Consider the following 27419-nt stretch of genomic DNA (forward strand, 5'->3'; position numbering starts at 1 on the left):
GGCTGGAACAAGGGAAAGCAGGCCAAGAAACCTGCCACTGTTACCAAGGCAGCATGAAATATTGGCCCCCGATCCGGGACCGGATCTGGTGGGGGGCAGACTCTCTCTCTTCGCTCAGGCTTGGGCAAGAGATGTTCTGGATCCTTGGGCGCTAGAAATAGTCTCCCAGGGTTATCTTCTGGAATTCAAGGGACTTCCCCCAAGGGGGAGGTTCCACAGGTCTCAGTTGTCTTCAGACCACATAAAAAGACAGGCGTTCTTACATTGTGTAGAAGACCTGTTAAAAATGGGAGTGATTCATCCTGTTCCATTAAGAGAACAAGGGATGGGGTTCTACTCCAATCTGTTCATAGTTCCCAAAAAAGAGGGAACGTTCAGACCAATCCTAGATCTCAAGATCTTAAACAAATTTCTCAAGGTCCCATCGTTCAAGATGGAAACCATTCGAACTATCCTTCCTTCCATCCAGGAAGGTCAATTCATGACCACGGTGGATTTAAAGGATGCGTATCTACATATTCCTATCCACAAGGAACATCATCGGTTCCTAAGGTTTGCATTCCTGGACAAACATTACCAGTTCGTGGCGCTTCCTTTCGGATTAGCCACTGCTCCAAGGATTTTCACAAAGGTACTAGGGTCCCTTCTAGCGGTGCTAAGACCAAGGGGCATTGCAGTAGTACCCTACCTGGACGACATTCTGATTCAAGCGTCGTCCCTCCCTCGAGCAAAGGCTCACACGGACATCGTCCTGGCCTTTCTCAGATCTCACGGCTGGAAAGTGAACGTGGAAAAGAGTTCTCTATCCCCGTCAACAAGGGTTCCCTTCTTGGGAACAATTATAGACTCCTCAGAAATGAGGATTTTTCTAACAGAGGCCAGAATAACAAAGCTTCTGGACTCTTGTCGGATACTTCATTCCGTTCCTCTTCCTTCCGTAGCTCAGTGCATGGAAGTGATCGGGTTGATGGTAGCGGCAATGGACATAGTTCCTTTTGCGCGCATTCATCTAAGACCATTACAACTGTGCATGCTCAGTCAGTGGAATGGGGACTATACAGACTTGTCTCCAAAGATACAAGTAAATCAGAGGACCAGAGACTCACTCCGTTGGTGGCTGTCCCTGGACAACCTGTCACAAGGGATGACATTCCGCAGACCAGAGTGGGTCATTGTCACGACCGACGCCAGTCTGACGGGCTGGGGCGCGGTCTGGGGATCCCTGAAAGCTCAGGGTCTTTGGTCTCGGGAAGAATCTCTTCTACCGATAAATATTCTGGAACTGAGAGCGATATTCAATGCTCTCAAGGCTTGGCCTCAGCTAGCGAGGACCAAGTTCATACGGTTTCAATCAGACAACATGACGACTGTTGCGTACATCAACCATCAGGGGGGAACAAGGAGTTCCCTAGCGATGGAGGAAGTGACCAAGATTATTCTATGGGCGGAGTCTCACTCCTGCCACCTGTCTGCTATCCACATCCCGGGAGTGGAAAATTGGGAAGCGGATTTTCTGAGTCGTCAGACATTGCATCCGGGGGAGTGGGAACTCCATCCGGAAATCTTTGCCCTAGTCACTCAGCTGTGGGGCATTCCAGACATGGATCTAATGGCCTCTCGTCAGAACTTCAAAGTTCCCTGTTACGGGTCCAGATCCAGGGATCCCAAGGCGGCTCTAGTGGATGCACTAGTAGCACCTTGGACCTTCAAACTAGCTTATGTGTTTCCGCCGTTTCCTCTCATTCCCAGGCTGGTAGCCAGGATCAATCAGGAGAGGGCGTCGGTGATCTTGATAGCTCCTGCGTGGCCACGCAGGACTTGGTATGCAGATCTGGTGAATATGTCATCGGCTCCACCTTGGAAGCTACCTTTGAGACGAGACCTTCTTGTTCAGGGTCCGTTCGAACATCCGAATCTGGTTTCACTCCAGCTGACTGCCTGGAGATTGAACGCTTGATTTTATCGAAGCGAGGTTTCTCAGATTCTGTTATCGATACTCTTGTTCAGGCCAGAAAGCCTGTAACTAGAAAGATTTTCCACAAAATTTGGAAAAAATATATCTGTTGGTGTGAATCTAAAGGATTCCCTTGGGACAAGGTTAAGATTCCTAGGATTCTATCCTTCCTTCAAGAAGGATTGGAAAAAGGATTATCGGCAAGTTCCCTGAAGGGACAGATTTCTGCCTTGTCGGTGTTACTTCACAAAAAGCTGGCAGCTGTGCCAGATGTTCAAGCCTTTGTTCAGGCTTTGGTTAGAATTAAGCCTGTTTACAAACCTTTGACTCCTCCTTGGAGTCTCAATTTAGTTCTTTCAGTTCTTCAGGGGGTTCCGTTTGAACCCTTACATTCCGTTGATATTAAGTTATTATCTTGGAAAGTTTTGTTTTTAGTTGCAATTTCTTCTGCTAGAAGAGTTTCAGAATTATCTGCTCTGCAGTGTTCCCCTCCTTATCTGGTGTTCCATGCAGATAAGGTGGTTTTACGTACTAAACCTGGTTTTCTTCCGAAAGTTGTTTCTAACAAAAACATTAACCAGGAGATTATCGTGCCTTCTCTGTGTCCGAAACCAGTTTCAAAGAAGGAACGTTTGTTGCACAATTTGGATGTTGTTCGCGCTCTAAAATTCTATTTAGATGCTACAAAGGATTTTAGACAAACATCTTCCTTGTTTGTTGTTTATTCAGGTAAAAGGAGAGGTCAAAAAGCAACTTCTACCTCTCTCTCTTTTTTGGATTAAAAGCATCATCAGATTGGCTTACGAGACTGCCGGACGGCAGCCTCCCGAAAGAATCACAGCTCATTCCACTAGGGCTGTGGCTTCCACATGGGCCTTCAAGAACGAGGCTTCTGTTGATCAGATATGTAGGGCAGCGACTTGGTCTTCACTGCACACTTTTACCAAATTTTACAAGTTTGATACTTTTGCTTCTTCTGAGGCTATTTTTGGGAGAAAGGTTTTGCAAGCCGTGGTGCCTTCCATTTAGGTGACCTGATTTGCTCCCTCCCTTCATCCGTGTCCTAAAGCTTTGGTATTGGTTCCCACAAGTAAGGATGACGCCGTGGACCGGACACACCTATGTTGGAGAAAACAGAATTTATGTTTACCTGATAAATTTCTTTCTCCAACGGTGTGTCCGGTCCACGGCCCGCCCTGGTTTTTTTAATCAGGTCTGATAATTTATTTTCTTTAACTACAGTCACCACGGTACCATATGGTTTCTCCTATGCTAATATTCCTCCTTAACGTCGGTCGAATGACTGGGGTAGGCGGAGCCTAGGAGGGATCATGTGACCAGCTTTGCTGGGCTCTTTGCCATTTCCTGTTGGGGAAGAGAATATCCCACAAGTAAGGATGACGCCGTGGACCGGACACACCGTTGGAGAAAGAAATTTATCAGGTAAACATAAATTCTGTTTTCTGTGTTTCTCAACTCCAGTCATCTGGTACCCTTAACGGGCCAGATTTTGATTATATCTTAAAAGGGACATGAAACCCAAAATTTTTCTTTCACAATTCTGATAAAGAATACAATTTTAAACAACTTTCCAATTTACTTCTATAATCTAATTTGTTTCATTCGTTAGATATTCCTTGTTGAAGAAATAGCAGTGCACATGGGGTGAGCCAATCACACGAGGTATCTATGTGCAGCCACCAATCAGCAGCTACTGAGCCTATCTAGAGATGCATTTCAACAGAGGAAATCAAGACAATGAAGCAAATTAGATAACATTAATTGGAAAGTTATTTAAAATTGCATGTTCGTTGTAAATCATGAAAGAAAAAATGTGGGTTTTATGTCCCTTTAACTAGAGTACAGGTGAAATAATCAGCGGATGTGTGAGAGCAGGTTAGTAACCATGGTTACTGATCAGCTGATGATTTACACCTGTGCACTCGTTAAGATAGCATGAAATATGGCCTGTTAGTGTTTCTCGGCTCCAGTCCTCATGTAACACTAATGTATATTATGCACTGCATTTTCATCATTTTTCATCATTTCTTTTAGAACATGCATGAAAATACAACGCGCATTATCAAAGCAAACACACTTGAAACACTGCAGCATCATTTAGAATGAAGCCCTTCGGGTTGCTAACAAAGTACAGTTTAGCAAGCTGGTCATGAGGTTATGGGGTCACACAATGAAGCCCCAAAGATCTACTTTAGGCTTCACTTAGTGGCCACACACCTCTTATATACAGCCGTGACTGAATATAACCCACAACAGTCCTTGGCTGTTAGTAATACACAGAGTGGTGCATTTGCTGTATCCTTTCTTTCTGGGCCATTTTTGTAATGCATAGGGGCATAAAAGACTTTATAATAAGCTGCCACCCAGGGGACTTTTACTATTTTTTATAGATTTTATTGGGTAGCCTTTTTAAAAATAAATACATTACTGTCCAGTTGAATACTGAACACCTGGTAAACCTACTGACCCTAGGTAACTATGTGCTTAAAGTGAATGTAAATTTTGATGCTAAAGTGCCCGGTTTTTAAAACTTCGATTAAAAACAGGGGCACTTTAATTCATAAAAATTTTCATTTCACTCCTGTTGTGAAAAAAAACTTACCTTTTAATTTTCACAGCAGCTCCAGCTTCCTCCACCCGTTTCAAAGCCTCTTCCTGGGTCTAAAATGAGGTATCTGGCTTCCTCCAATCACAGCAGTGAATCAGACACTGAATCTCCCCCGGGGGGAATCTGTGATTGGAGGATGACCTATCAATCATTTCTGACATCAGAAATGGCTTGTGAGACCGGAGGAAGCTGGAGCTGCTGTCAAGTTTAAAAGGTAAGTTTTTTGTCACAACAGGAGTGAAATGTAAATTTTTATGAATTAAAGTGCCCCTGTTTTTAATCAAAGTTTTAAAAACCTGGCACTTCAGCATCAAAATTTACATTCACTTTAACACTTTTCTAAGGAGTTACAAGCACTGAACGCAGCCAGTCATTGGTGGGTTGGGAAACAGTTATTCCAGCTTGGCTCACAAGGCATTATGGTTTAGTCAGTTACACAATAAAAAAAAATGTTTAATAACATGAACTAGCTATGTTATTTTTAGAAACAGCTAAACTTATTTTAGACCCAAGTCATTGCTTATAAAACATATATAATTCACACTATGTAGTTTAAATAGCCGTAATACTTCCAGTGGGTTAAACCGTAGCTATTGACTCAGAATAAACTCAAACTTTACGTTCTGGGTTGTGGCTCAATTACGTCTGTTCAAATAGGCAGAACCACCTTGTTGGTTTTACTTTTCCATTTGCTGGTGTCATTGTGAAATCCTTGTTTGCAGAGCTCTCCTGCAATGCAAAAAGTGAATGTTATTTAGGGAAAATGGAAGAAATGTATGTCAAGTAAGGAGAATAGGATTATTTTTGTTCAGTGCTGTAGATGTGTGAAATTTATTGTTAGAGATATGAAAGAAAAAAAGATACCTAGCCAGCAACTTGATTAAATAAAATGTAACTTTTATTCCAGAGTATACTTAAAAAATAGAGTGGGATGATACCCCCTAACAGAACCAGGCTGATGCGTTTCGTCTAGAGAGCCGTACTTATAGTCCATAAAACACAGTTCCAATTCCAACCTTAAGAACCTCTCTCTGTGTTCTGGTTGGTGGAGATATTAATTGAAATTTAAAGATACAGGGGTATATATTTATCATGATATGAATAGAAACGTAAGTTTCACCATAAGTATAACAAGACATTAAGTATTATATCATCACATTGGCAATAACATACTGATGTCAAAAAAGGAAATAGAAACCTCCCTATGTTATTGGTGAACGGAACTAAATGGGATTACTATGTACCCAAATAAAATGGGACCATATGTCCCCCTGAACAATAAGCGCTTGTAGTATGTTCTCTCTGGAGATGCACACTCTTTACATACATATATATATATATATATTCATTTTCTATTTCCTATCCAGGTTAGTCACTCTGACCTCCCCTCTACCCTCATCTAGAAGCAGTTCGAGTCTGAGGCTTTGAATGGTCCCCTTGGGCCGCTCCTCTATCCCTATGCCATCTCTAAAATCATTTAGATTGGACCCTCTCCTAAGAGGCCACTGGCACTTTTTAAATGCCCTAAGAAGGGTCTGTATCAATTTGGTTCCGGTTTCATAGTTTGATTATGATACATGTATTTATCCTTAAGTTATGAATTGGGTTAATTAAGCTGAACCCTTATTCCCGGTGTTTCTATCATCTATTTTATGTAGGATGGTGGGTATACCCCTGCATGCAATAACTATCTGAGTCATGATTTAAGATAAATATGGATAGACATGCAGGGAGATTCCCATCACCAAACATACTCAGCTACAAGCGCTTATTGTTCAGGGGGACATATGGTCCCATTGTATTTGGGTACATAGTAATCCCATTTAGTTCCATTCACCAATAACATAGGGAGGTTTCTATTTCCTTTTTTGACATCAATATGTTTTTGCATTATTTGTAATAGGTTATTGCCAATGTGATGATATAATACTTAATGTCTTGTTATACTAATGGTGAAGCCTAAGTTTCTATTCATATCATGATAAATATATACCCCTGTATCTTTAAGTTTCAATTAATGTCTCCACCAACCAGGACACAGTGAGAGGTTCTTAAGGTTGGGATTGGAACTGTGTTTTATGGACTATGAGTACGGCTCTCTAGACGAAACGCGTCAGCCTGGTTCTGTTAGGGGGTATCATCCCACTCATACTCTGGAATAAAAGTAACATTTTATTTAATCAAGTTGCTGGCTAAGTATCTTTTTTCTGGCTATACATTTTTTTGCCAATAGCCAGCACTTGTGCTGCACTGCCATCCGGATCCTTATTAACTACAGGAGGTTGTACTCTGTGATACTTTTGGATTTTTGTACCTATCATACCGCATCCTTATTTGGAGCCAGATGGTGAACCAACATCCTTTTATTTTGAGCCTGTGTACATTTCCAATTTACTTCTATTGTCAAATTTGCTTTGTTCCCATTATATTCTGTGTTGAAGAGATACCTAGGTAGGCATCTGGTGCACTATATGGCAGAAAATAGTGCTGCCATATAGTGCTCTTGCAAATGGATAAGACTCTTACAAAAATTATGCCATACAGTGCTCCAGATACGTGCACACTCCTGAGCTTATGTCCCTGCTTTTCAACAAAAGATAAAAGAACAAAGAAAATGAATAATAGAATAAACTAGAAAATTATTTAAAATTGTCTGTCCTATCGGAATCATGAAAGTAACATTTTGGGTTTCATGTCCCTTTAATGTGTCTCCTCATCATTTATATGATAACAAATGGTAAGCTTGTTGGGCTCTTGTTGGGCTCTGTTCTCATCGCCTCTGTGTTATAGACACAAAGGGGAAAAAGCACAAAGTCAGATGAATCCCATCCTGGGTAAAGAACCATTAAATACAGTATAATTGCATTATAAAAAGACAATGCAATAACACTTATTTCGAATTTAAAATGAGTAGTATATCAAATTAATTCAATTTTCCTCCCTGTATCATGTGACAGCCATCAGCCTATCACAAAATGCATATACTGTGCACTGTTGCACATGCTCAGTAGGTGCTGGTATCTCAGAATGAGTTCATATAAAACATTGTGCACAATTTGATAATGAAAGTGAATTGGAAGTTTTTTCTTTGTTGTTGTTTTTTTTAATTGGTTGCTTTATTTGAATCATGAAAGTTTAATTTTGACTTTAGTGTCCTTTAAAAAGGACTAATGCGTTGGAGAATTTTATTATTGCATTATCACTTGCCTGAGAACAGCAATGCATTACTGGGCCCTAGCTGCACACATCTGGTGAGCCAATGATACGTGGCATATGTGCATAGCCACTAATCACCAGCTAACTCCCTGTAGTGTATTACTGCTCTTGAGCTGACATTAACAATGTATTTAACCCACTTAGTCATATACAAGCAACAGAGCAATAATAAAATGCTTTCACACGTTAGAGAATTTTCTTCTTGCCATTTTCTATCCCTTTATCAGGATCATTAAAGGGATGGTAAATCCTAGCGTCTGTGAAATGCTAGGATTTACCAGTGAATCGTTCGTCACGCTGAGCACCTCGGACAGCCCACGGCAGAACGTTATTTTGCTGAGATTTGACATTTCCACCTCTTAGCCAATAGCCGTGCGGTCCAACTGGCGCCAAGCTGGATTGCCAGCGCCGCTATTGGCTAAGAGGTGGAAATGTCACCTCTCAGCAAAATAGTGTTCTGCCATGGGCTGCCTGAGGTGCTCAGCGCGATGAACGCTTCAAACAAAGGAGCTTTTAGGATGAAGTATTTGTTCCGCTGGTAAATCCTAGGGTTTCACAAATGCTAGGATTTACCACCCCTTTAAAGTCTTTTTAACATACTCATTTTATATATGAGTAACTAAACTCTGCATTAAGTGTTTCCTATGCAGTCTGGTTAGCAAGCTTTACAGGGTTTTGCTGTTTCATAACTGTCCGTGGACTTGCCCCTTAAAGAGCCTCTTGTGTTTTATCTGTTGTAAACAACTGTTACGCACTGATGTAAGCGACTGCTATGTAACTGCACAGTATTTACAGACCCAGGAGCCACTGGCTCCTAACTTTGTGTGTTATTCGCCTTATATCTATATACAAATACCACTGTCTGGCTCCTAAATATTAAAACAGATTTGTCGACCCCTGATTTAAATTGACACCAATTTATTTATTTTAAATGCTACAAATTTGAATGTATCAGCTGGCAAAGACAGGGGTACATATCGGGAATTAGTTCTTTAAAATCCTTTTTTTTTTTTTTTTATTTATGTTTTATTGAAACCATCTTTTTGCTCATGAAAATGCCAAAACAAATCAATAATGAAATGTGATGTATGAACTTAATAAAAATGTCAGCCTTTTTTAAAATAATGTGCAACATATTTACATTCTGTGATTTTGGTTAACCCTTTCACTGTGTAGCTGTCCCTCAGCAAGCGAACAGGGTTATTCTCTTATTCAGGCTACTGAATCTGATTCCTAAGCAGTAACTGGCCGATCTCCACTTTCACAAGCTTTTGTGTGCGCTCTATCAAATGCTGACACGCTCTGGGCTTGTTCTTTTTATTATGCAAAGCACATTCTGCAATAACGTTCTGGAAGCTTTTCGGTCTGGTTACAAAACTAAACATGCTGGTATCATATCTGACACTGAGGGAAGCTGGGAGCCGGCATGTTTTACAGAAAACTTGCTGATCTGTATGCAGTGTAGATATGACCATGACCTCTTTACGCTGTGTTCCAGCACAATCGCTATCCAGCCAGTGCTTTCAGGTTTTAACAAAGCTCTGTCAGCACTGCTGAATGGGCCTGCAGTAAACCAGAAACATTTAGACCAAAACCAGCTGCAAACTCTAGCTAGTGAATAAATACATTTTTAAAGGGACACTGAACCCAAATTTTTCCTTAATGATTCAGATAGAGCATGCAATTTTAAGCAACTTTCTAATTTACTCCTATTATCAATTTGTCTTCGTTTTCTTGGTTGTCTTTATTTGAAAAAGCAGGAATGTAAGCTTACAAGCCGGCCCATCTTTGGTTCAGCACCTGGGTATTGCTTGCTTATTGGTGTGTAAATGTAGCCATCAATCAGCAAGAGCTCCCCAGGGTGCTGATCTAAAAATGGGTGGATTATAAACTTATATTCCTGCTTTTCAAATAAAGATACAAAGAGAACAAACAAAAATTGATAATAGGAGTAAATTAGAAAGTTACTTAAAATTGCATGCTCTATCTGAATCATGAAACAAAAAAATGTGGTTTCAGTATCTCTTTAATGCGCAGTCAATTTCAAATGCATCAACCCCCCCTCCCCATAAAATGTTCAATTTAAACGGTCTTCATGGTAAGTAATTCTGTCATCCATATGAGAGAAGCTTTTAAGCACGAAAGTCAAAATTATACTTTATATGTTCAGATAGGCCATGCAATTTTAAGAGCCTTTTTTATTTACTTCTATTATATTTACTTTGTTCTCTCAATATCCTTTGTAGAAAAGCAGGTAGGCTTAGCAGCAGCAATGCCCTAGTTGTTAGTTGGTGATTGGTGGTTACACACATCTCTTGTCATTTGCTCATCAGATGTATTCAGCTAGCTCCCAGTACTGCATTGCTGCCCTGGAGCTGACTTTAACTATGCGTTTAATTCATTTGCAGGGGTTAAGCAAATCGTTATATGCATGTCTATTTAAATTCAAACTAATATACCAGTTATTCACTTATTGCACTGGTTTTCAAACCTTTCCCCAGGCCTCCCCAACAGGCCAGGTTTTCAGGATTACCTTATATAAGAGCAGGTAAAATAACAATGTTTAATAATCAGCTGATTATTTCACCTGTGCTCCAGTTCAGATATCCTCAAAATCTGGCCTGTTGGGGAGGACTGAGGACAGGTTTGAAAAACAGTGACTTATAGGTATATGCAAAAATCTATTAGGGAAAATTCTAGTAATGATAAAAATAAAACCTACACCGGTGTTAGGTTATACCTGCAGAACGTTAAAAAATCTCCATTATTTCAAACATTAAAAAATACTAAAAAATACAATTGAGATATTCTTAGAAACAACTGATCATTACACAGAAAGTGTAATCAAAAATACATATAAACTATAAAAATTGGGTTGAGATAAGGATACAAGTTGATTGATGTTAGAGCGTTTAAAAGTCCCAATCTTTCTGTAATTCAGTAAGCGCTCAGAGCAAACATATGATCTGACAATCTAAACGCTTTTGCACAATGTATCCATAAGCTTAATGGTTGTAATATAAGACAATGTTGCAAAGTTTTGTAATTTCTTCCGTTTAACCGATCAAGCGTGATGTGAGATACAGTAATATAGTCTTGCTGTGAATACTTTTAAACAATTCGGAGCTATATTTGATCAGAGTACCTTTAGGTGTAATGTTTAAAGCACCTCTCTCCTCTCTGTTGGTCTTCCAACTGTTGATAGATCAGCTGTGGGGTCACGTGGGTTTCATGGACCAATAGTGCAGGGTTCCTCTCTTTGAATTAAGTGCGCGCACTATGTTCCTTGATAATTCCTTCACATGGCTCCTCTCGCTGTCCTATTGCTAACCTCGGTTTCTTTAATTCAAACAACAAGGTTAGGTGCAGCGGTCCTGGGTGCCGGAAAAAGACAGTGTTGTTGTGAGCTGTTAGGTTGGATCAATCAACAACCATTAAGCTTATGGATACATTGTGCAAAAGCGTTTAGATTGTCAGATCATATATTTGCTCTGAGCGCTTACTGAATTACAGAAAGATTGGGACTTTTAAACGCTCTAACATCAATCAACTTGTATCCTTATCTCAAACCAATTTTTATAGTTTATATGTATTTTTGATTACACTTTCTGTGTAATTATCAGTTGTTTCTAAGAATATCTCAATTGTATTTTTTAGTATTTTTTAATGTTTAAAATAATGGAGATTTTTTAACGTTTTGCAGGTATAACCTAACACCGGTGTAGGTTTTAGTTTTATTTTTATCATTACTAGAATTTTCCCTAATAATAGATTTTTGCACATACCTATACCTTGTATTTATCTATGTTTATTAAATCAGCTATTTATACCTAATTCATTTTGTATGCTTATCTTGATACATCCCGGTTTGTTTGCTAATTCTGAAGTAAATGCAGTTATAATACACAGTCACAGGATCCCTTATTAAAGACAGACTTGCCATAGGTAACTACCTCTTAGGCTGATCACTTTATCCTCACTCATTTCCTTATTAAAGGACCAGTCAACACAGTAGATTTGCATAATCAACAAATGCAAGATAACAAGACAATGCAATAGCACTTAGTCTGAACTTCAAATAAGTAGATTTTTTTTCTGACAATTTTAAGTTATCTCTTTTTCCACTCTCCCTGTACCATGTGACAGCCATCAGCCAATTACAAATGCATACACGTACCATGTGACAGCCATTAGCCATTCACAAATGCATACACACTTATTCTTGCACATGCTCAGTAGGAGTTGGTGACTTAAAAAGTTTAAATATAAAAAGACTGTGCACATTTTGTTAATGGAAGTAAATTGGAAAGTTGTTTAAAATGGCAGGCTCTATCTGAATAATGAAAGTTTAATTTCGATTGAGTGTCCCTTTAACTCTTTGTGGTTATCTTTTTATTTACAACTCTTAGGAGACTATATAAGTTTTAGCACATAATATATGCACATAATATAAGCACTCGGTCATAAAATGATTAAGAACCTATGTTAGGAACCTTTTTTATGTCCACAACACCTTATTATTATTTTTTATAAACATTCACTTATTTCTTATATTCACATCCCAACACCTTTCACTTAATTATTTACTTTTTCCCAATTAATAATTGTTCAATTAAGAATTGTTCATCATCCAAAGGCTAAATCATTTTAGGATTATCACACGTAGTAAATTTTATACACATTAGTAAGGATTCATCTTTTTGCAAATATCCAGATTGCTTTTTAGCTCCCCTTTCTTACCTGTTCCATTTTTGAAAATACTGTGTAGTCAATTGTGAGAAGACTACACTAGCAAAGGAGGCTATATCTGGAGTGAGGTGTAAAGTTCATCACTTGTCTATAAGTGACTTATAGGTACTCTACTGATGATTAATGAATCGACCAGTGAGAAATAACAGGTAATACAGATCAACCAATGAGCTGTAGCTGGAATTGCCTATCAGCCAATCAGTAAATACACCTCTTATACAGCTGTATTTAGCTTTACTATCAATTCTTAAAGTTTTTACTTAATATTTTGTCTAGATGATGTTCTTTAAAGGGACAGTAAACCCAAATATTTTCTTTCATGATTCAGATAGAGCAGCAACTTTCTAATTTACTCCTATTATCACTTTTTCTTTGTATCTTTACTTGAAAAAGCAGGAATGAAAGTTTTGGAGCCCCAGTCTATTTTTGGTTCAGTACCCTGGATAGGGCTTGTTGATTGGTGGCTACATTTAGCCAATCCAATCGCAACCCAGGTTCTCAATCTAAAATGGGCCGGCTCCAAAGCTTTTATTTCTGCTTTTTCAAATATAGATAGCAAGAGAAAAAAGAAAAATTGATAATAGGAGTAAATTAGAAAGTTGCTTAAAATTGCTGCTCTATCTGAATCATGAAAGAAAAAATGTAGGTTTACTGTCCCTTTAATGTTAATAGCATGTTTTTCCGTGGAGTGTCCCTTTAAGTATAGCAATATAAATTTGCTATGCACTTTCATTATATATTTGACTATCTTTTCATTTAATGTACCTGAAAAAGTGTTTCTTCTACCATACTGCGGCCTGAAAGGGATAGAAAGATGCGCAAGAAAGCATTTCAGTTTTAAATACAGTTTTGCTATATATACTGCCATTACCAAATATGCTTCTAGTAACCGCTATTACTGTTTTTCAGCAGCATACGCGCATATGTTGTGCACGCCCGTGCGCCAGTACTAAACCTTCTCAGAAACTCAGCAATGGCTTATATAACACAAATTAAAGTGATACTAAACCCAGTTTTTTTTTCTTTCATGATTCAGATAGAGGATGCAATTTTAAGTAACTTTCTAATCTACTCCTATTATCAAACTTTCTTTGCTCTCTTGTTATCTTTGAAAAGCAGGATTGAAAGCTTAGGAGCCGGCCCATTTTTGGTTCAGCACCTGGGTACTGCTTGCTGATTGGTGGCTAAAATGTAGCAACCAATAAGCAAGCACTATCCAGGGTGCTGAACCTACAATGGGCAGGCTCCTAAGCATTACATTCCTGCTTTTCGAATAAAGGGGCATTGCAGTGTAAAAATGGAATGCTCCAATTTGTTAAATCATGTTATTTTAGCATTACTGATCCTGCAAGTCTCTGTGTTTAACCTTGACACAGGGGTTAAAAAACAGTAAAGTACCACTTGGGAGCTGCAGAGAACTGCTGGTCCTAAATAGACATGACTAGTGAGTCAATCAGAAGTGGCAGTCACAAAACCCTGCCAATCGCTGTCCGGTTCTGCTTCGGACCTGCAGTACTCCTGAGCAGAGCTATAAAATATGTGTTTAACACCCTTATCTGGGGATCAACACACATCACATTTAATTTTAGCACTCTTAGTTTAGAGTCTTAGTATGCCTTTTTTGCACTACAGTATCCCTTTAAGAGCTGTGAACCTGCAACATGCTATACAGAGATTGACTGACGGGTGTGGGAGCTCATTTATATATGATCCTAACAAGTCACAGCAATGGAGATGAGATTAACCTGTTCCTGGACTTCTCTAAAATAATGCAACAGTTTTAAATGCTTAGTAAACATTTTATTTTGCTCAGTGCATTGGTTTATTTCTTCTGTGTATGAGAAAATACTTATGTCTTTTAGGGGATTAATAATCACCATTGCATACGATTCATTGTTCTAATTGCTTTAAAATTGCTTTACTTTGTTTAATAGCTATTTAATGCTTTTAAAATCCCCAAATAAATGCTTTAGAGAAGTCTGCTCCACAAAATCCAATATTTTTGTTATTTTCTATTATGTACCAGCAACTGACTCCCAATAGACATTAAAGGGACGTTGTACTCACACAATTACCCTTCTGAAAGAACAACCTTTAAATATGGGGATGTCAAGTAAAACGTTTAAAACTAAATAGAAACAAATACAGCAGTATCATGTCTATGCTTCCTGCTGATGCTCATTGGCTGACAAGTACTTCTCACTTAAAGGGACATGAAACCTAAACTTTTTCTTTCATGATTATATCAGATATAGCAAACAATTTTAAACAACGTTTCAGTTTACTTCTGTTATCGATTTAGCTTTGTTCTCTTGATATCTTTTGTTTAAAAGCATACCCATTTAGGCCCAGGAACTGGGAGCAAGCTGCTAATTGCTGGCTGTATATATATATATATATATATATATATATATATATATATATATATATATATATATATATATATATATATAATCTCTTTTCATTGGCTTACTGGTGTGTTCAGGTAGCTCCCAGAAATGCATTGCATTGGAAAGTTGTTTAAAATTGCATCCTTATCCCTTTTAAGCTCATTGATTGGCTATTAGGTCACATGCTCATGAACATAAGGAGGGAATAACCGCTAATGAGCACTTGTATTTTTATATGGATGATAAAAAATGTTTTTGTTCAGTACCCCCAGTGTTATGATTTTAGCTGAAGGGAATGTTTACTTACATTAGTTATGCATTGCATTTTCTAAGCTAGATAGAAGGTATTATTGTGGCACATGTGTCTTACAGTTTTATTATTAATGCGTCTGTTGGTGGAATGTGCATCACGTTGCTCTAACAGGCATTGTAATTCTTCCCAGCACCAAAGGGCTGGGTGTGCATGTGACCTAGAATAATAGAATATGTATGGAATGCTCGGATTCCATAGCCTGGCACTGGATAACCTGCTTTTCCCTTTTCTATTCTTAGACCTCACCAAAGATGTCTGCCAAAACGACCAGCACGAATAACATAGCCCAGGCACGACGGACTGTACAGCAACTCAAAGTAGAAGCCTCCATAGAGAGAATAAAGGTACGGAACTGGTTTATAACCTAATGTGTGCGAGATCTGTAAATGGAGCTACACCGTGTGTTCCACATGGTTCTTGGTAAACCACGCCTTAGTCGTTTCTCTTTACTTCATGACCTCTGGCAAGCGGCCAGCCACACACTATTTCCTAAACATTGCTCTCTCTGGGACATAAGAGTGCGGGTCTCTAGTGTAGCGTGACTTGGCAAAAAATGCATGTTTCAGGGTTACTATGGTAACAAATATCCTCACATTAGAGGGCAGCTTTGCAATTAGGCATGTTCTATAAACTTTCCTCTTAAAGGGGCAGAGGACACTTTGTATTATAAAATATTTAAAGGGACACTGAACCCACATTTTTTCTTTTGTGATTCAGATAGAGCAGGCACTTTTAAGCAACTTTCAGCTTTACTCCTATTATCAATTTTTCTTCGTTCTCTTGCTATCTTTCTTTGAAAAATAAGGCATCTAAGCTTTTTTTTAGTTTCAGGACTCTGGACAGCAATTTTTTTATTGGTGGGTGAATTTATCCACCAATCGGCAAGGACAACCCAGGTTGTTCACCAAAAATGGGCCGGCATCTAAACTTACATTCTTGCATTTCAAATAAAGATACCAAGAGAATGGAGAAAACTTGATAATAGGAGTAAATTAGAAAGATGCTTAAAATTTCATGCTCTATCTAAATTACGAAATGAAAATTTTGGGTTCAGTGTCTCTTTAATTATACATAGTTGAACAACTTTGCAATATACTTTCACTTTTTTATTGTGTCCCCTTTTCCTGTATTTTAAGTTTTAAAATTGTGTGTTTTCCAGTCGTGTAAAACTGAAAGAGCACATGGCAGGTTTCACAAACCTAACCTTGTCACATATCTGTACTTAATTTGTAGTTAATCATATTATTTCTGCTGAAACCAAATAATTGAGATTTTTTTAAAGTGATAGTCTCGTCAAACTTAAACTCTTATGATTCAGATAGAGCATGCAATTTTAAGCAACTTTCTAATAATTTACTCATTAATTTTTCTTCATTCATTTAGTATCTTTATTTGAAAAAGCAGGAATGTAAGCTTAGGAGCCGGACCATTTTTGGTTCAGCATAAGAAGAGGGGTGTGTAAAGACATTCCTCTTTTTATACTCACTTTTTTAGGTTTGCTAGGAAACCTTTTGTATAGAGATATAGGTGCTTTCACCTAGCGCTTAGTCGTCAAGTGTTACCACATTTTTGGTTAAGCACCAGGGTAACACTTGTTTTATTGGTGGCTACATTTAGACACCAATCAGCAAGTGCTACCCAGTTGCTGAACCATAAATGGGTCAGCTCCTAAGCTTACATTCTTGTTTTAAAAAAAAAAAAATAAACCTAACAAGAGAACAAAGAAAAATTGATAATAGGAGTAAAGTAGAAAGTTGCTTAAAATTGCATGCTCTATCTCAGTCATGAAAGTTTCATTTTGACCAGCCTATCCCTTTAACTCAATAATCGTATGAAGCTCTGTCATCTCCATACTCAAGCGCAGATTGGATCCTTTAAATAACGTAAGTGGTGGGTGGAGTTTGACCATTGGAAAACAATTACAGCAAACAAGGTGTTTATCTGTTCTAATAAAGTTCATACTCTGCTGACATGATCATATATTGGAAGGCTGCAGAAATATGTTGTAATTACAAGGTATTTACTGCCTTAAAGGGACAGTCTAGTCCAAAATTAACTGTCATCATTCAGATAGAGAATGTAATTTTCCAATTTACTTTTATCACCAATTTTGCTTTGTTCTCTTGGTATTCTTAGTTGAAAGCTACACCTAGGAGGTTCATATGCCAATTTCTAAGCCCTTGAAGGCCGCCTCTTCTCTCAGGGCATTTTAACAGTTTTTCATCACTAGAGGGTGTTAGTTCATGTGTGTCATATAGATAAAACTGTGCTCACGCACGTGGAGTTCAGATGAGCCAGCTCTGATTGGCTAAAATGGATGTCTGTCAAAAGAACTGAAATAAAGGGGCAGTTTACAGAGGCTTAGAAACAAGGTAATTAGAGGTAAAAATTGTATTATTATTATTATTATAACTGTGTTGGCTGTGCAAAACTGGGGAATGGGTAATAAATAACAATAATTCTGGTGTAGAATGTCCCTTTAAAGGGGGGGTGTAGTAAACTTTATCATATCTTGACTCCATTGTGATAACTTTTATTTTTTTTATTATTCTAGATTTCCAAAGCATCTGCTGATCTTATGCGCTACTGTGAAGAACATACCAAAAACGACCCTTTACTAATGGGCATCCCAGCTTCAGAAAACCCTTTCAAGGATAAAAAGCCTTGTATAATATTGTAGTTTATTAAACACTAGTTGTCTGTTTTCACTTTAAATACCAAACAGATCCTTACTGAAGTTATCTCAAGGTGTCTGATTTCCACTTAAGAAGAAGAAAAAAAAACTTTAATCTATACAAATGATTCTTTTCTATGTTTTATTTTTTTCTCTCTAGCTTTGTACTCAAGGGAACAGTCTTTTTAAAACCAGATTTCATTCTAAAAACAAGAATCTGAGGGTGGTGAATATTTTTGTCAGCGTTTATTTTTAATGTGTAGTGTCTACTTGTCCAGTCAAAATTTTTGCTTGAAAATATTATCAAGACCAAAGTTGCCTCCTGCTTCTTATACAGGTTAGCATTACAGACTATGAATCGTGCAACTAGGAAACCTATTGCCATTATATTATCATTCCTTATTAGAACGTTGTCACTCCAGCGTGTTCTCACAACTCGTTTGCGCTTCACTCCATATTAAATACATTTTCCAACAGTTTGCGCTTACGTGCGAAAGTTCCTATCTCTTAGTCTACCCCTTGAAACGTGCAATAGGGAGTAACTAACATCAGCATTGTCATATTTTTACAAACAAAGATGTTATTTGTTTTCAAAAACAATATTTAAATCCTACTAGTCTAAGATAGTAGATGGGAGGTATTTCCATTTGTGATTTTGAAATGTAATCTCTGGCTAATATATATATTTATTTTACGGGTAAAGTCAGAAATCCGGGTATCCTAGGATTACCCCGGTAAACCTGACATTACCCAAGCGTCTGTGGGTAAAGCCAGATGTAATGTAATTCCCCCATCTACATTATTTTTTTTGCGTCTGCCTGGGGGTTCAAGGAAGGAGCCCCGCCGATCCTCTGGCATCCATACCAAGTGACCCTTGGGGAATGAGCTTCACCCCCCTTGAACCCCGCAGGCGGAGGCAAAAAAGATAGTGAAGATGTGTGATTTACAGTGTATCCTATATATATTTGATGCACTCTGAGAATATTTATCATGTTACATCGGGCTTTACCACAGCCGCTTGATTATTGTCAGGTTTACCCGGGTAATGCTAGGATTACCCAATTTCTTACTTTACCCGCAACATATATATATTATTTTCCCCTGAAAGACAAGGTTGGTTTACTACAAGTTTATATTGTTTCTCACAAAGCATTAACTGCAGAAAAACCTGTCACATTGTTTTTTAAGACTTCAAGTCCAATTTGTTTCTTATATAAATTTGCCAAGGTGGACTGATTTTATTGCGATATCACTAAATTCTCACTGTCTTTCCCCACTAATTTGTTATATTCAGTGGTAGCCTGGGGAATTTCATTTTTTGCACCAAAGAAATGCAAAAGCGTATTTTGCGATTATTTTTGTATGTTTTTGTGTACACTACAAATATGCTCCTAAAAGTATTCTCAAAAGTACCTTAGTAGCTTTGCACCACTGCAATTATGATAGAATTAAGCTTTGTACAAGTGATGTCTATTAAACCTACCTGTGAAAAGCAATTTAACCACTGCAGTATGATTTATAGTTTAATTACCCAACATGCCCAGCGGCATATCAGTAAAATGTAACTATTGAGCAACGCAGGTATTATTTTCAATGTCTATATCCTGCGACTATTTAGTGGCATTTTGAAACAAAGTATTTTTATTAGAATTTCAAAGCCTCATAAACAAAGATTCACCAGCATTATTTCTGTAGTACTGGTCTATATGATACCAGTTTATTATTACAACTTAAAGGAACATGAAACCTGATAATGTTTGTTTCATTATTCATATCAAGCATACAATTTTAAAGAACATTTAAATTTACTTATGTTATAACATTTTCTTCCTTCTTTTGGTATCTTTTGTTGAAAATCAGGTATGTAAATAAGCTCAGTAGCCTTGTTGTGTCTGGAGCATTTTTTATTTTTTTTTGCAAGAATGATATCCATCTATTTCCTGCCATTTAATGTTCCAGACACCTACCTGGGTATCTCTTCAACAAAGAATACATTGGAAACTAAACACATTTGGATATACAAGTAAATTGGACACTTTTTTTTTTATTGTATGCTCTGTCTGAATCACAAAATAAGTTTGTTTCATATCCCTTTAACAGTTCTCACTAAACAGCAGCAGAAGATCCATTGACTCACATAAGAATGTATTTGGTTTTACAACTTTGCCAGGTTTTGTACAAAAAGTATTCTGAGATAGATCACTTACATTTCTTTCATAGCCTATAACTGTCTACTTTTTTCTGAGCTTTAATGTGCTTTGGGGGTGTTGACAATAGCCAAGATATTTGTTTTAATTGTTTTGGCAATAAAAGTAAATGATAGAAAATATATTCCAAACAGACTGGTGCTTTTGACACAATGCCATATAAATGGAATGTTTCCCACTGTATGTCTAAATTTCCATGTGATTGTTTAACTAATTCTTTGAATTTAAAGGGATATGAAACCCAAACATTTTCTTTTATGATTCAGACAGAATATGTGATTTTAGACAACTTTCCAAATTTGCTTCTATTATCAAAATTTTTACATTCTCTTGGTATCCTTGGCTGAAAAGCATATCTAGGTAGGCTCAGGATCAGCAATGCATTATTGGGAACTAGCTGTTGATTGATGGCTGCACAAAAAAATGCCTCTTACGTTGGTTTACTAGATTGCTTTAGTTAGCTCTCAGTAGTGCATAGCTGCTCTTTCAAAAAGAATACCAAGAAAATGAAGCAAATTTGATAACAGAAATAGATTAGAAAGTTATTTAAAATCCCATTCTCTATTTGAATCGTGAAAAATAAGAAAAAGAAAAATGGGTTTCATGACTCCTTATTGACTTTACTTTTTTTTAAATTAATAATGAAAGGTGTATTCAATGTTCCATGTTGTATTCCTTAAGACACTCCAGTCTATGAATAATGTTTTTCTGTTCTGTTTTTTTTGGGGGGGGTTGTAAACCACGCTAATTTGTAGTCTCATGTGCCATAGTGGTAAATGTTGTGTATGGTTAAACACCGCTCTACATAGGGTGTCCTGTGAGGTGGTTAATTTGTACCATATATATATATATATATATATATATATATATATATATATATATATTGTACAATCCGTATGCTTGAGTTTTTGGTGTTCTCAGTGGAACGTATGTAATTTAAAAATAAAATACATTTTAAAAAAAAGTATTGGCTACCAAGTTAATCAACACATTAGGTTTTTTTTAACTGCATCGTGGAATCTTTAAACAGCAGTATTTTTTTCTCAAAATAGCTGTATTTTTAATAACTTGAAAAAAAACTAACAATCAAGTATTCATTTTATTTAATTTATTCTGAGCTATTTTAACTCAATTAGCCAAATTCATGAGCCGGGACTTGCACATGATTGTTAGACATAATTTATTTTTCACCAATATTGTTCTTTTTGTTTGAACCCTTTGGCTGCCGGCAAGAGTTCTGCGATACATTTTAGACCCTTCTTGCAGCTATGGGTTTAACGCCGGATTAAGAACAGGCGTTTCCAGTATTGAAATAAACATGTTATAAAACTGTAAGTATTCAATTTAAAGGGACAGTGTGCTGGGGTTTTTTCACTCCCTTTTAATGTGATCCCAGTGAACCATTTTTACCTGCTTGAAAAGCTATGTAAACTAGAAGGTTTGGAAGAAATAACACTCCCAGTGGTGGGGGTCAGCAGATAAATACTAAAACATACATTTTCCATTGTTCTTTCTAAGTTTTACTGTGTATAGATGTATAAGACAAGGGTTTTGTGTAAATATAGAGAGGTAAGCTAATGAGTCCTGCTGTTCCTACAAGCTCAGTTCATTTGATTAGGCTTAGCATAAAGGAGCAATTTCCCAAAATTTTAAACTCTAAAGTTTGTGCAGTTTGTTTTAAGGGTAAAACAATTTTACAGTATGCTGTCCCTTTAATAATTGAGTAGTGCCATCAACCTAAACATTTGTGTGACAATCCTGTACAAAGTCATATCACAGCTAGAAGAACCTGAGATGTTGAGCAATGTTAATCTTTAATTACAATTTTCCTATGATAACTTGTGTAAACATCCTTGTTTAACCGAGTATCCTGGTTCTTAAAGGGACATTAAAGAATGTATACATAGTATAGATAAAAAAATTAAGCACCATTTTTCAAAAGACCTGCATACAAAACAAATGTTTTAATTTAAAATTGTATTTTTGTTTACAAAATTTGCATAGTTTTGCAGTTATGGGGCATACTTCTTGTGAGGCCAATTGAGCATGCTCATCTGATCTTCTCTGTTGTAGCCAATTACAGACATATATAAATGGATCCTTGCACTTATTAAAGTGATTGTAAAGTTTATCTGATTAAAACACAGTATATAAAATTATTCATAAAAAATAGTGGAACTTTAATTCATTAAAATATTTAAAGGCTCTTCCTTTGTAAAATATTTACCATTTAGAGATGGTAAACATTGTGCCGTTCCTCCGCCCGCATCTAATACTTGATTTAGTGAAATGACGAATTTGGCTTCATCCACTCGTCGTGTGTCCCACATGGGCCCAGCTCATGGGGCATGCAATGATTGGATGAAGCCGGATTAATCATCTATCAGCTAAATCAAGTATTAGATGTCTGTAAAACATTAGATAATACATTTATTAAAGGAAAAACATGTCTTTCATGTCCCTTTAAGGCTCATTTCATATTTGAAGGGATAGTAAAGTCAAAATTTAAACTATATTGGTTTATATAGAACATGCAGTTTAATTTTTTTCATTCTTTTGGTATCCTTTGTTGAAGGGTTAACCTAGGTAGGCTCATAGTAGCTCAGGAGCTTGCATGTGCCTTTAGCACTCAACGGCAGCAGTGTTATACCTTGTTGCAAAAACTACCACCATTGAATGCTAGACACGTGCTCTCTCAAGTATACCTAGATTTACCTTTTAACAAAGGATACCAAGAGAAAAAGCATTTTTGGTGATAGAAGTAAACTGGAACATTTTGTTTTAAAACTGCATACTCTATCAAATTCATTAACAACACAGATTTGAAACCTGTATGTTGATTGTTATTAAGGGGTTTTGGCCCTTTAATAGACGCTCTATTACAACATGCCACACTCCTGGAGGCATCAGGCTATGCGCGGTCTCGAGGCTGTCAGCGAGAATTGTGCTATTTAGCCCCTTCAATGGAAAATAATAAGTGGCTGTCATTAAGGAGTTAGTTTCATTTTGACTTTACTGTTTAAAGGGACACTAAACCCAGATTTGTTTTCTTTACTGATTCAGATAGAACATGCAATTTTAAGCAACTTTCTAATTTGCTTCTATTATCAGTTCTTTTCGTTCTCTTGCTATCTTTTTTTGAAAAGCAGGAATGTAAAGCTAATGAGACGGGCCATTTTTGGTTCAGCACCTGGGTTTTGCATGCTGATAGGTGGCTAAATTTAGCAACCAATAAGCAAGCGCTATCCAGGGTGCTGAACCTAAAATGGGCTGGCTCCTAAGCTTTACATTCCTGCTTTTCAAATAAAGATAGCAAGAGAACTTGGAAACATTGATAATAGGCTGATAATATTAAATTGCATGCTCTATCTGAATCACAAAATTAAAAAAATGGGTTTAGTATCCCTTTAAGGATTTCAGAGCTCTTTCTTGTATTGAATTAAAAATAATGATAAAAATGAATCGCTTACCACCTCTTGAGGACAAGATTAGCAGAACCATAGTTTTTAAGAAATACATTTTTCCATTTGTATAATAAATTGACTTTTTGACCACGTTAGGTGAGTACCTCTTATCAAACAAAATCATCAGCATTTTCTTTTCTAGAGCTTTAACATAATAGTCTCTGTTTATAAAGTTTAATTAATTTGTTACATTTTTAACTCTGATTTTGTAAATCTGATTGTGACATTTTGTGATTTTTATTTAGTCTGTAAAAAAATAAATGTAAATTTCAAATTTCCTATTCAACTTGCTGGGTAAATGATATAGTAATACAATGTCTGAAATACTGGGGTCATGTAATGCTAGTTACTTTTAACAAATACTTTTTAGAATATCTAAACTTTTAATCATAGATTTTCTCTTTTTTTTCTGCAGCTATTTTTGTAATCTATATTTTTCTAAACTAACAATTTTTCAAAAACAATTATTTTTTTTCAAACAGAATTTGTATCTTGTGCATTTTTCACACTAACCCTTCAGTTTAAATGGATGTATTGGACATGGAAATAAAGTTTACTTCCCTCACTATCAATTTTAAGGCATCTATTAAAAAAATAATTAATTTTTCATAAATTTTAATTGAAACATGACTTTTGCAGAGAGAAGCTTGAAGCTGTGTGTGTGTGTGTGTATATATATATATATATATATATATATATATGTGTGTGTATGTGTATATATATATATATATAATAGATATATATATATATAGAGAGAGATATATATATAGCGAGAGAGAGAGAATAACTAACTAATTGTGTAGTTCATTAACAAATCTAGACAGGCCAGAAGGCTTGTTTTTCCCCACAGAAAACCTCTGAATTACATTGTTCCCACAACAATCTTAAATGTTGTTGTATTTTGCCCGGAATCAACTTCACCCAGCAGTGATTCAAACCTTCTCCCAACTGTTGAGTAGCAATAACTACGAAACAGTCTGTCCTGGGATGGTTATGAATCACTGCACTAACCCTAGCTAAGCTGTGTGAACAGTGATGCTTTGGCGTAAAGGGAATCTGCTGAAAAGCAGACTTGAAGTAAAAAGGTGTGTCATTGTGAACCTAATTTGCATATCTTATCCAGAATCCTTTGCTGCATTGGAAACAATGTAATTCAGAGGTTTTCTGTGGGAAAAACAAGCCTTCTGGCCTGTCTAGATTTGTTAATGAACTATACAATGAGTTATTTTCTCTATATTTTGTGCGTAGTGGAGGATTTTAAACTCACCTTTTACCTCCCCCTAATCTTAAATGTTGTTGTTGTGTGTGTGTGTGTGTGTGTGTATATATATATATATATATATATATATATATATATATATATATATATATATATATATATATATATAAAATACACACACTATTCCAAGAGACTCAGCCATTCCTTTTCTATTATAACCAATGTGAGTATATATTTATATTTATTATTATTATTATTATTTTTTTTACTTTGTTTTCTAGGGCAAGGATGGCCAACTTCCTGATAATAGATCAAAAGTCTTAAGGACCACATATGAATGTGTGTGCATTGGACCAAATGTATGTGTGGTTGTAGGGGAACCCTCTGTCTGCTGCCCTCCATTCCAGAGGGCTCTTTTCACTTGTTTGCTCACCCAACAGACATTCACAAATTACATTTTTTTTCTACTTTATCCTGGAGCCACAAAATACAGTGTAAAGGGCCACATGGGGCCCACAGGCTGCTAGTAGGCCATCCTTGATCTAGAGGATAAACCTATCACTACCAAACATGGGGGTATTGGTTCTTTCAGTGCACATAGAAAAGCTACATCCAGCGTAGAAGCCACATTTGTGTGATGGAGGAAATGCCAAATATACATGGTGCTATCTGCTTCACAAGATAGTTTTATCATTGCCTAGCAAACTACCAAACAAATGCCCACATTGGTTAAAATAACATTGATAATATGGCTTCTGATTGGCTATGTTTTGTGTGTGTGTGGGGGGGGGTTATTGACTTAATCCTGCAAAAAAAATAGCTAATCTCAATATTATTCCAAATTTAAACCAATTATATTTTTTATAATGGTTAATGGCTGCTCAAAATTGGCATTAAGGAACCAGAAGTGATGCATTACTTCCATGTCCCATTAATATTACCAGTTAAATAAGCATATCATCATTTTGTTCACTTTCTTTAGATTATCTATATCATACTGAAAATGAGCTGTAAGTGGTCAATTCACTTCTATTGCAGCAAGTATATTATTTATAGTCTTAAGGCAAGATAATTGTATATTGTGTGCAGCTTTAAGTGTACCCTCCCATAAGGTGCAATCCATCGGAAATATCTAGTGCATGATAAAACTGCACACAATATAAAATGATCATGCTTTAAGTTTACCCTCCCCCAAGGTGCAATCCATCGGAAATATCTAGTGCATGATAAAACTGCACACAATATACAAATATAATGCTTTTAGTGTACCCTCCCCCAAGGTGCAATCCATCTGAAAGATCTAGTGCATGATAAAACTGCACACAATATAAAATGATCATGCTTTAAGTTTACCCTCCCCCAAGGTGCAATCCATCGGAAATATCTAGTGCATGATAAAACTGCACACAATATAAAATGATCATGCTTTAAGTTTACCCTCCCCCAAGGTGCAATCCATCGGAAATATCTAGTGCATGATAAAACTGCACACAATATAAAATGATCATGCTTTAAGTTTACCCTCCCCCAAGGTGCAATCCATCGGAAATATCTAGTGCATGATAAAACTGCACACAATATACAAATATAATGCTTTTAGTGTACCCTCCCCCAAGGTGCAATCCATCTGAAAGATCTAGTGCATGATAAAGCTTGATAATTGTATATTGTGTGCAGTTTTAAGCGTACCCTCCCACTAGGTGCAAGCCATCAGGGATATCTAGTGCCCAATACCAAAAAATCGTACATTAATTGAATACACTTGTTGCAATCAAAGTGCTGTATTAATGTTAGTGAATCACTTTCATGTCTTTAGAATTTAAGCCTCTGTATTTCACCACTGCTGTTTGTTGCAAAGCCCTTCAGCGGTGGATCAAATATGTATGTGCACAATATTCCAATTTTAAAAAGTGTATAATTTCATGTCATTGTATGTTTTTGTTATCGGGATTAAGAAATGTTCTTGCTTTTTTTTTTTTTTAAAGTCACAGTTCATTCTAAAATGTAAAACTATCCATTTACCATTTAAATACATCAATGTTGTAGCCACTTGTTGTTGTTGTGTTTTTTTATTGTATTAGTTTTATTGGTACATATACTGTAGGTAGTTTAAGCATCAAGTGAGATGTTTAGTGCTACCAACTTAAATCTACAGCTAAAAAAATAAATTAAAATCTTCCTGCTGAGCTCACTATATGACAGTTGGAACTATATTTGTGTGTGTATACTTTGTGTACATACAGGGAGTGCAGAATTATTAGGCAAATTAGTATTTTGACCACATCATCCTCTTTATGCATGTTGTCTTATTCCAAGCTGTATAGGCTCGAAAGCCTACTACCAATTAAGCATATTAGGTGATGTGCATCTCTGTAATGAGAAGGGGTGTGGTCTAATGACATCAACACCCTATATCAGGTGTGCATAATTATTAGGCAACTTCCTTTCCTTTGGCAAAATGGGTCAAAAGAAGGACTTGACAGGCTCAGAAAAGTCAAAAATAGTGAGATATCTTGCAGAGGGATGCAGCACTCTTAAAATTGCAAAGCTTCTGAAGCGTGATCATCGAACAATCAAGCGTTTCATTCAAAATAGTCAACAGGG

General features: G+C 36.7%; 1 protein-coding gene across 2 annotated transcripts in view; it reads left to right on the top strand.

The window, feature by feature from the left end:
• The window catches only part of GNG12 (G protein subunit gamma 12), a 150144-nt gene extending 123280 nt beyond the window's left edge, over positions 1-26864 (top strand). For both annotated transcript variants that reach the window (XM_053693373.1, XM_053693374.1), the window contains 2 exons: positions 15491-15595; positions 17806-26864. In XM_053693373.1, the coding sequence (XP_053549348.1) occupies positions 15503-15595; positions 17806-17931 (219 nt within the window). In that variant the 5' untranslated portion in view covers positions 15491-15502 and the 3' untranslated portion in view covers positions 17932-26864. The remainder of the gene's footprint in view (positions 1-15490; positions 15596-17805) is intronic.
• Positions 26865-27419: the final 555 nt, after the last annotated feature.

Source organism: Bombina bombina, chromosome 10, assembly GCF_027579735.1.
Source record: "Bombina bombina isolate aBomBom1 chromosome 10, aBomBom1.pri, whole genome shotgun sequence".
Taxonomy (NCBI): Eukaryota; Metazoa; Chordata; class Amphibia; order Anura; family Bombinatoridae; genus Bombina; species Bombina bombina.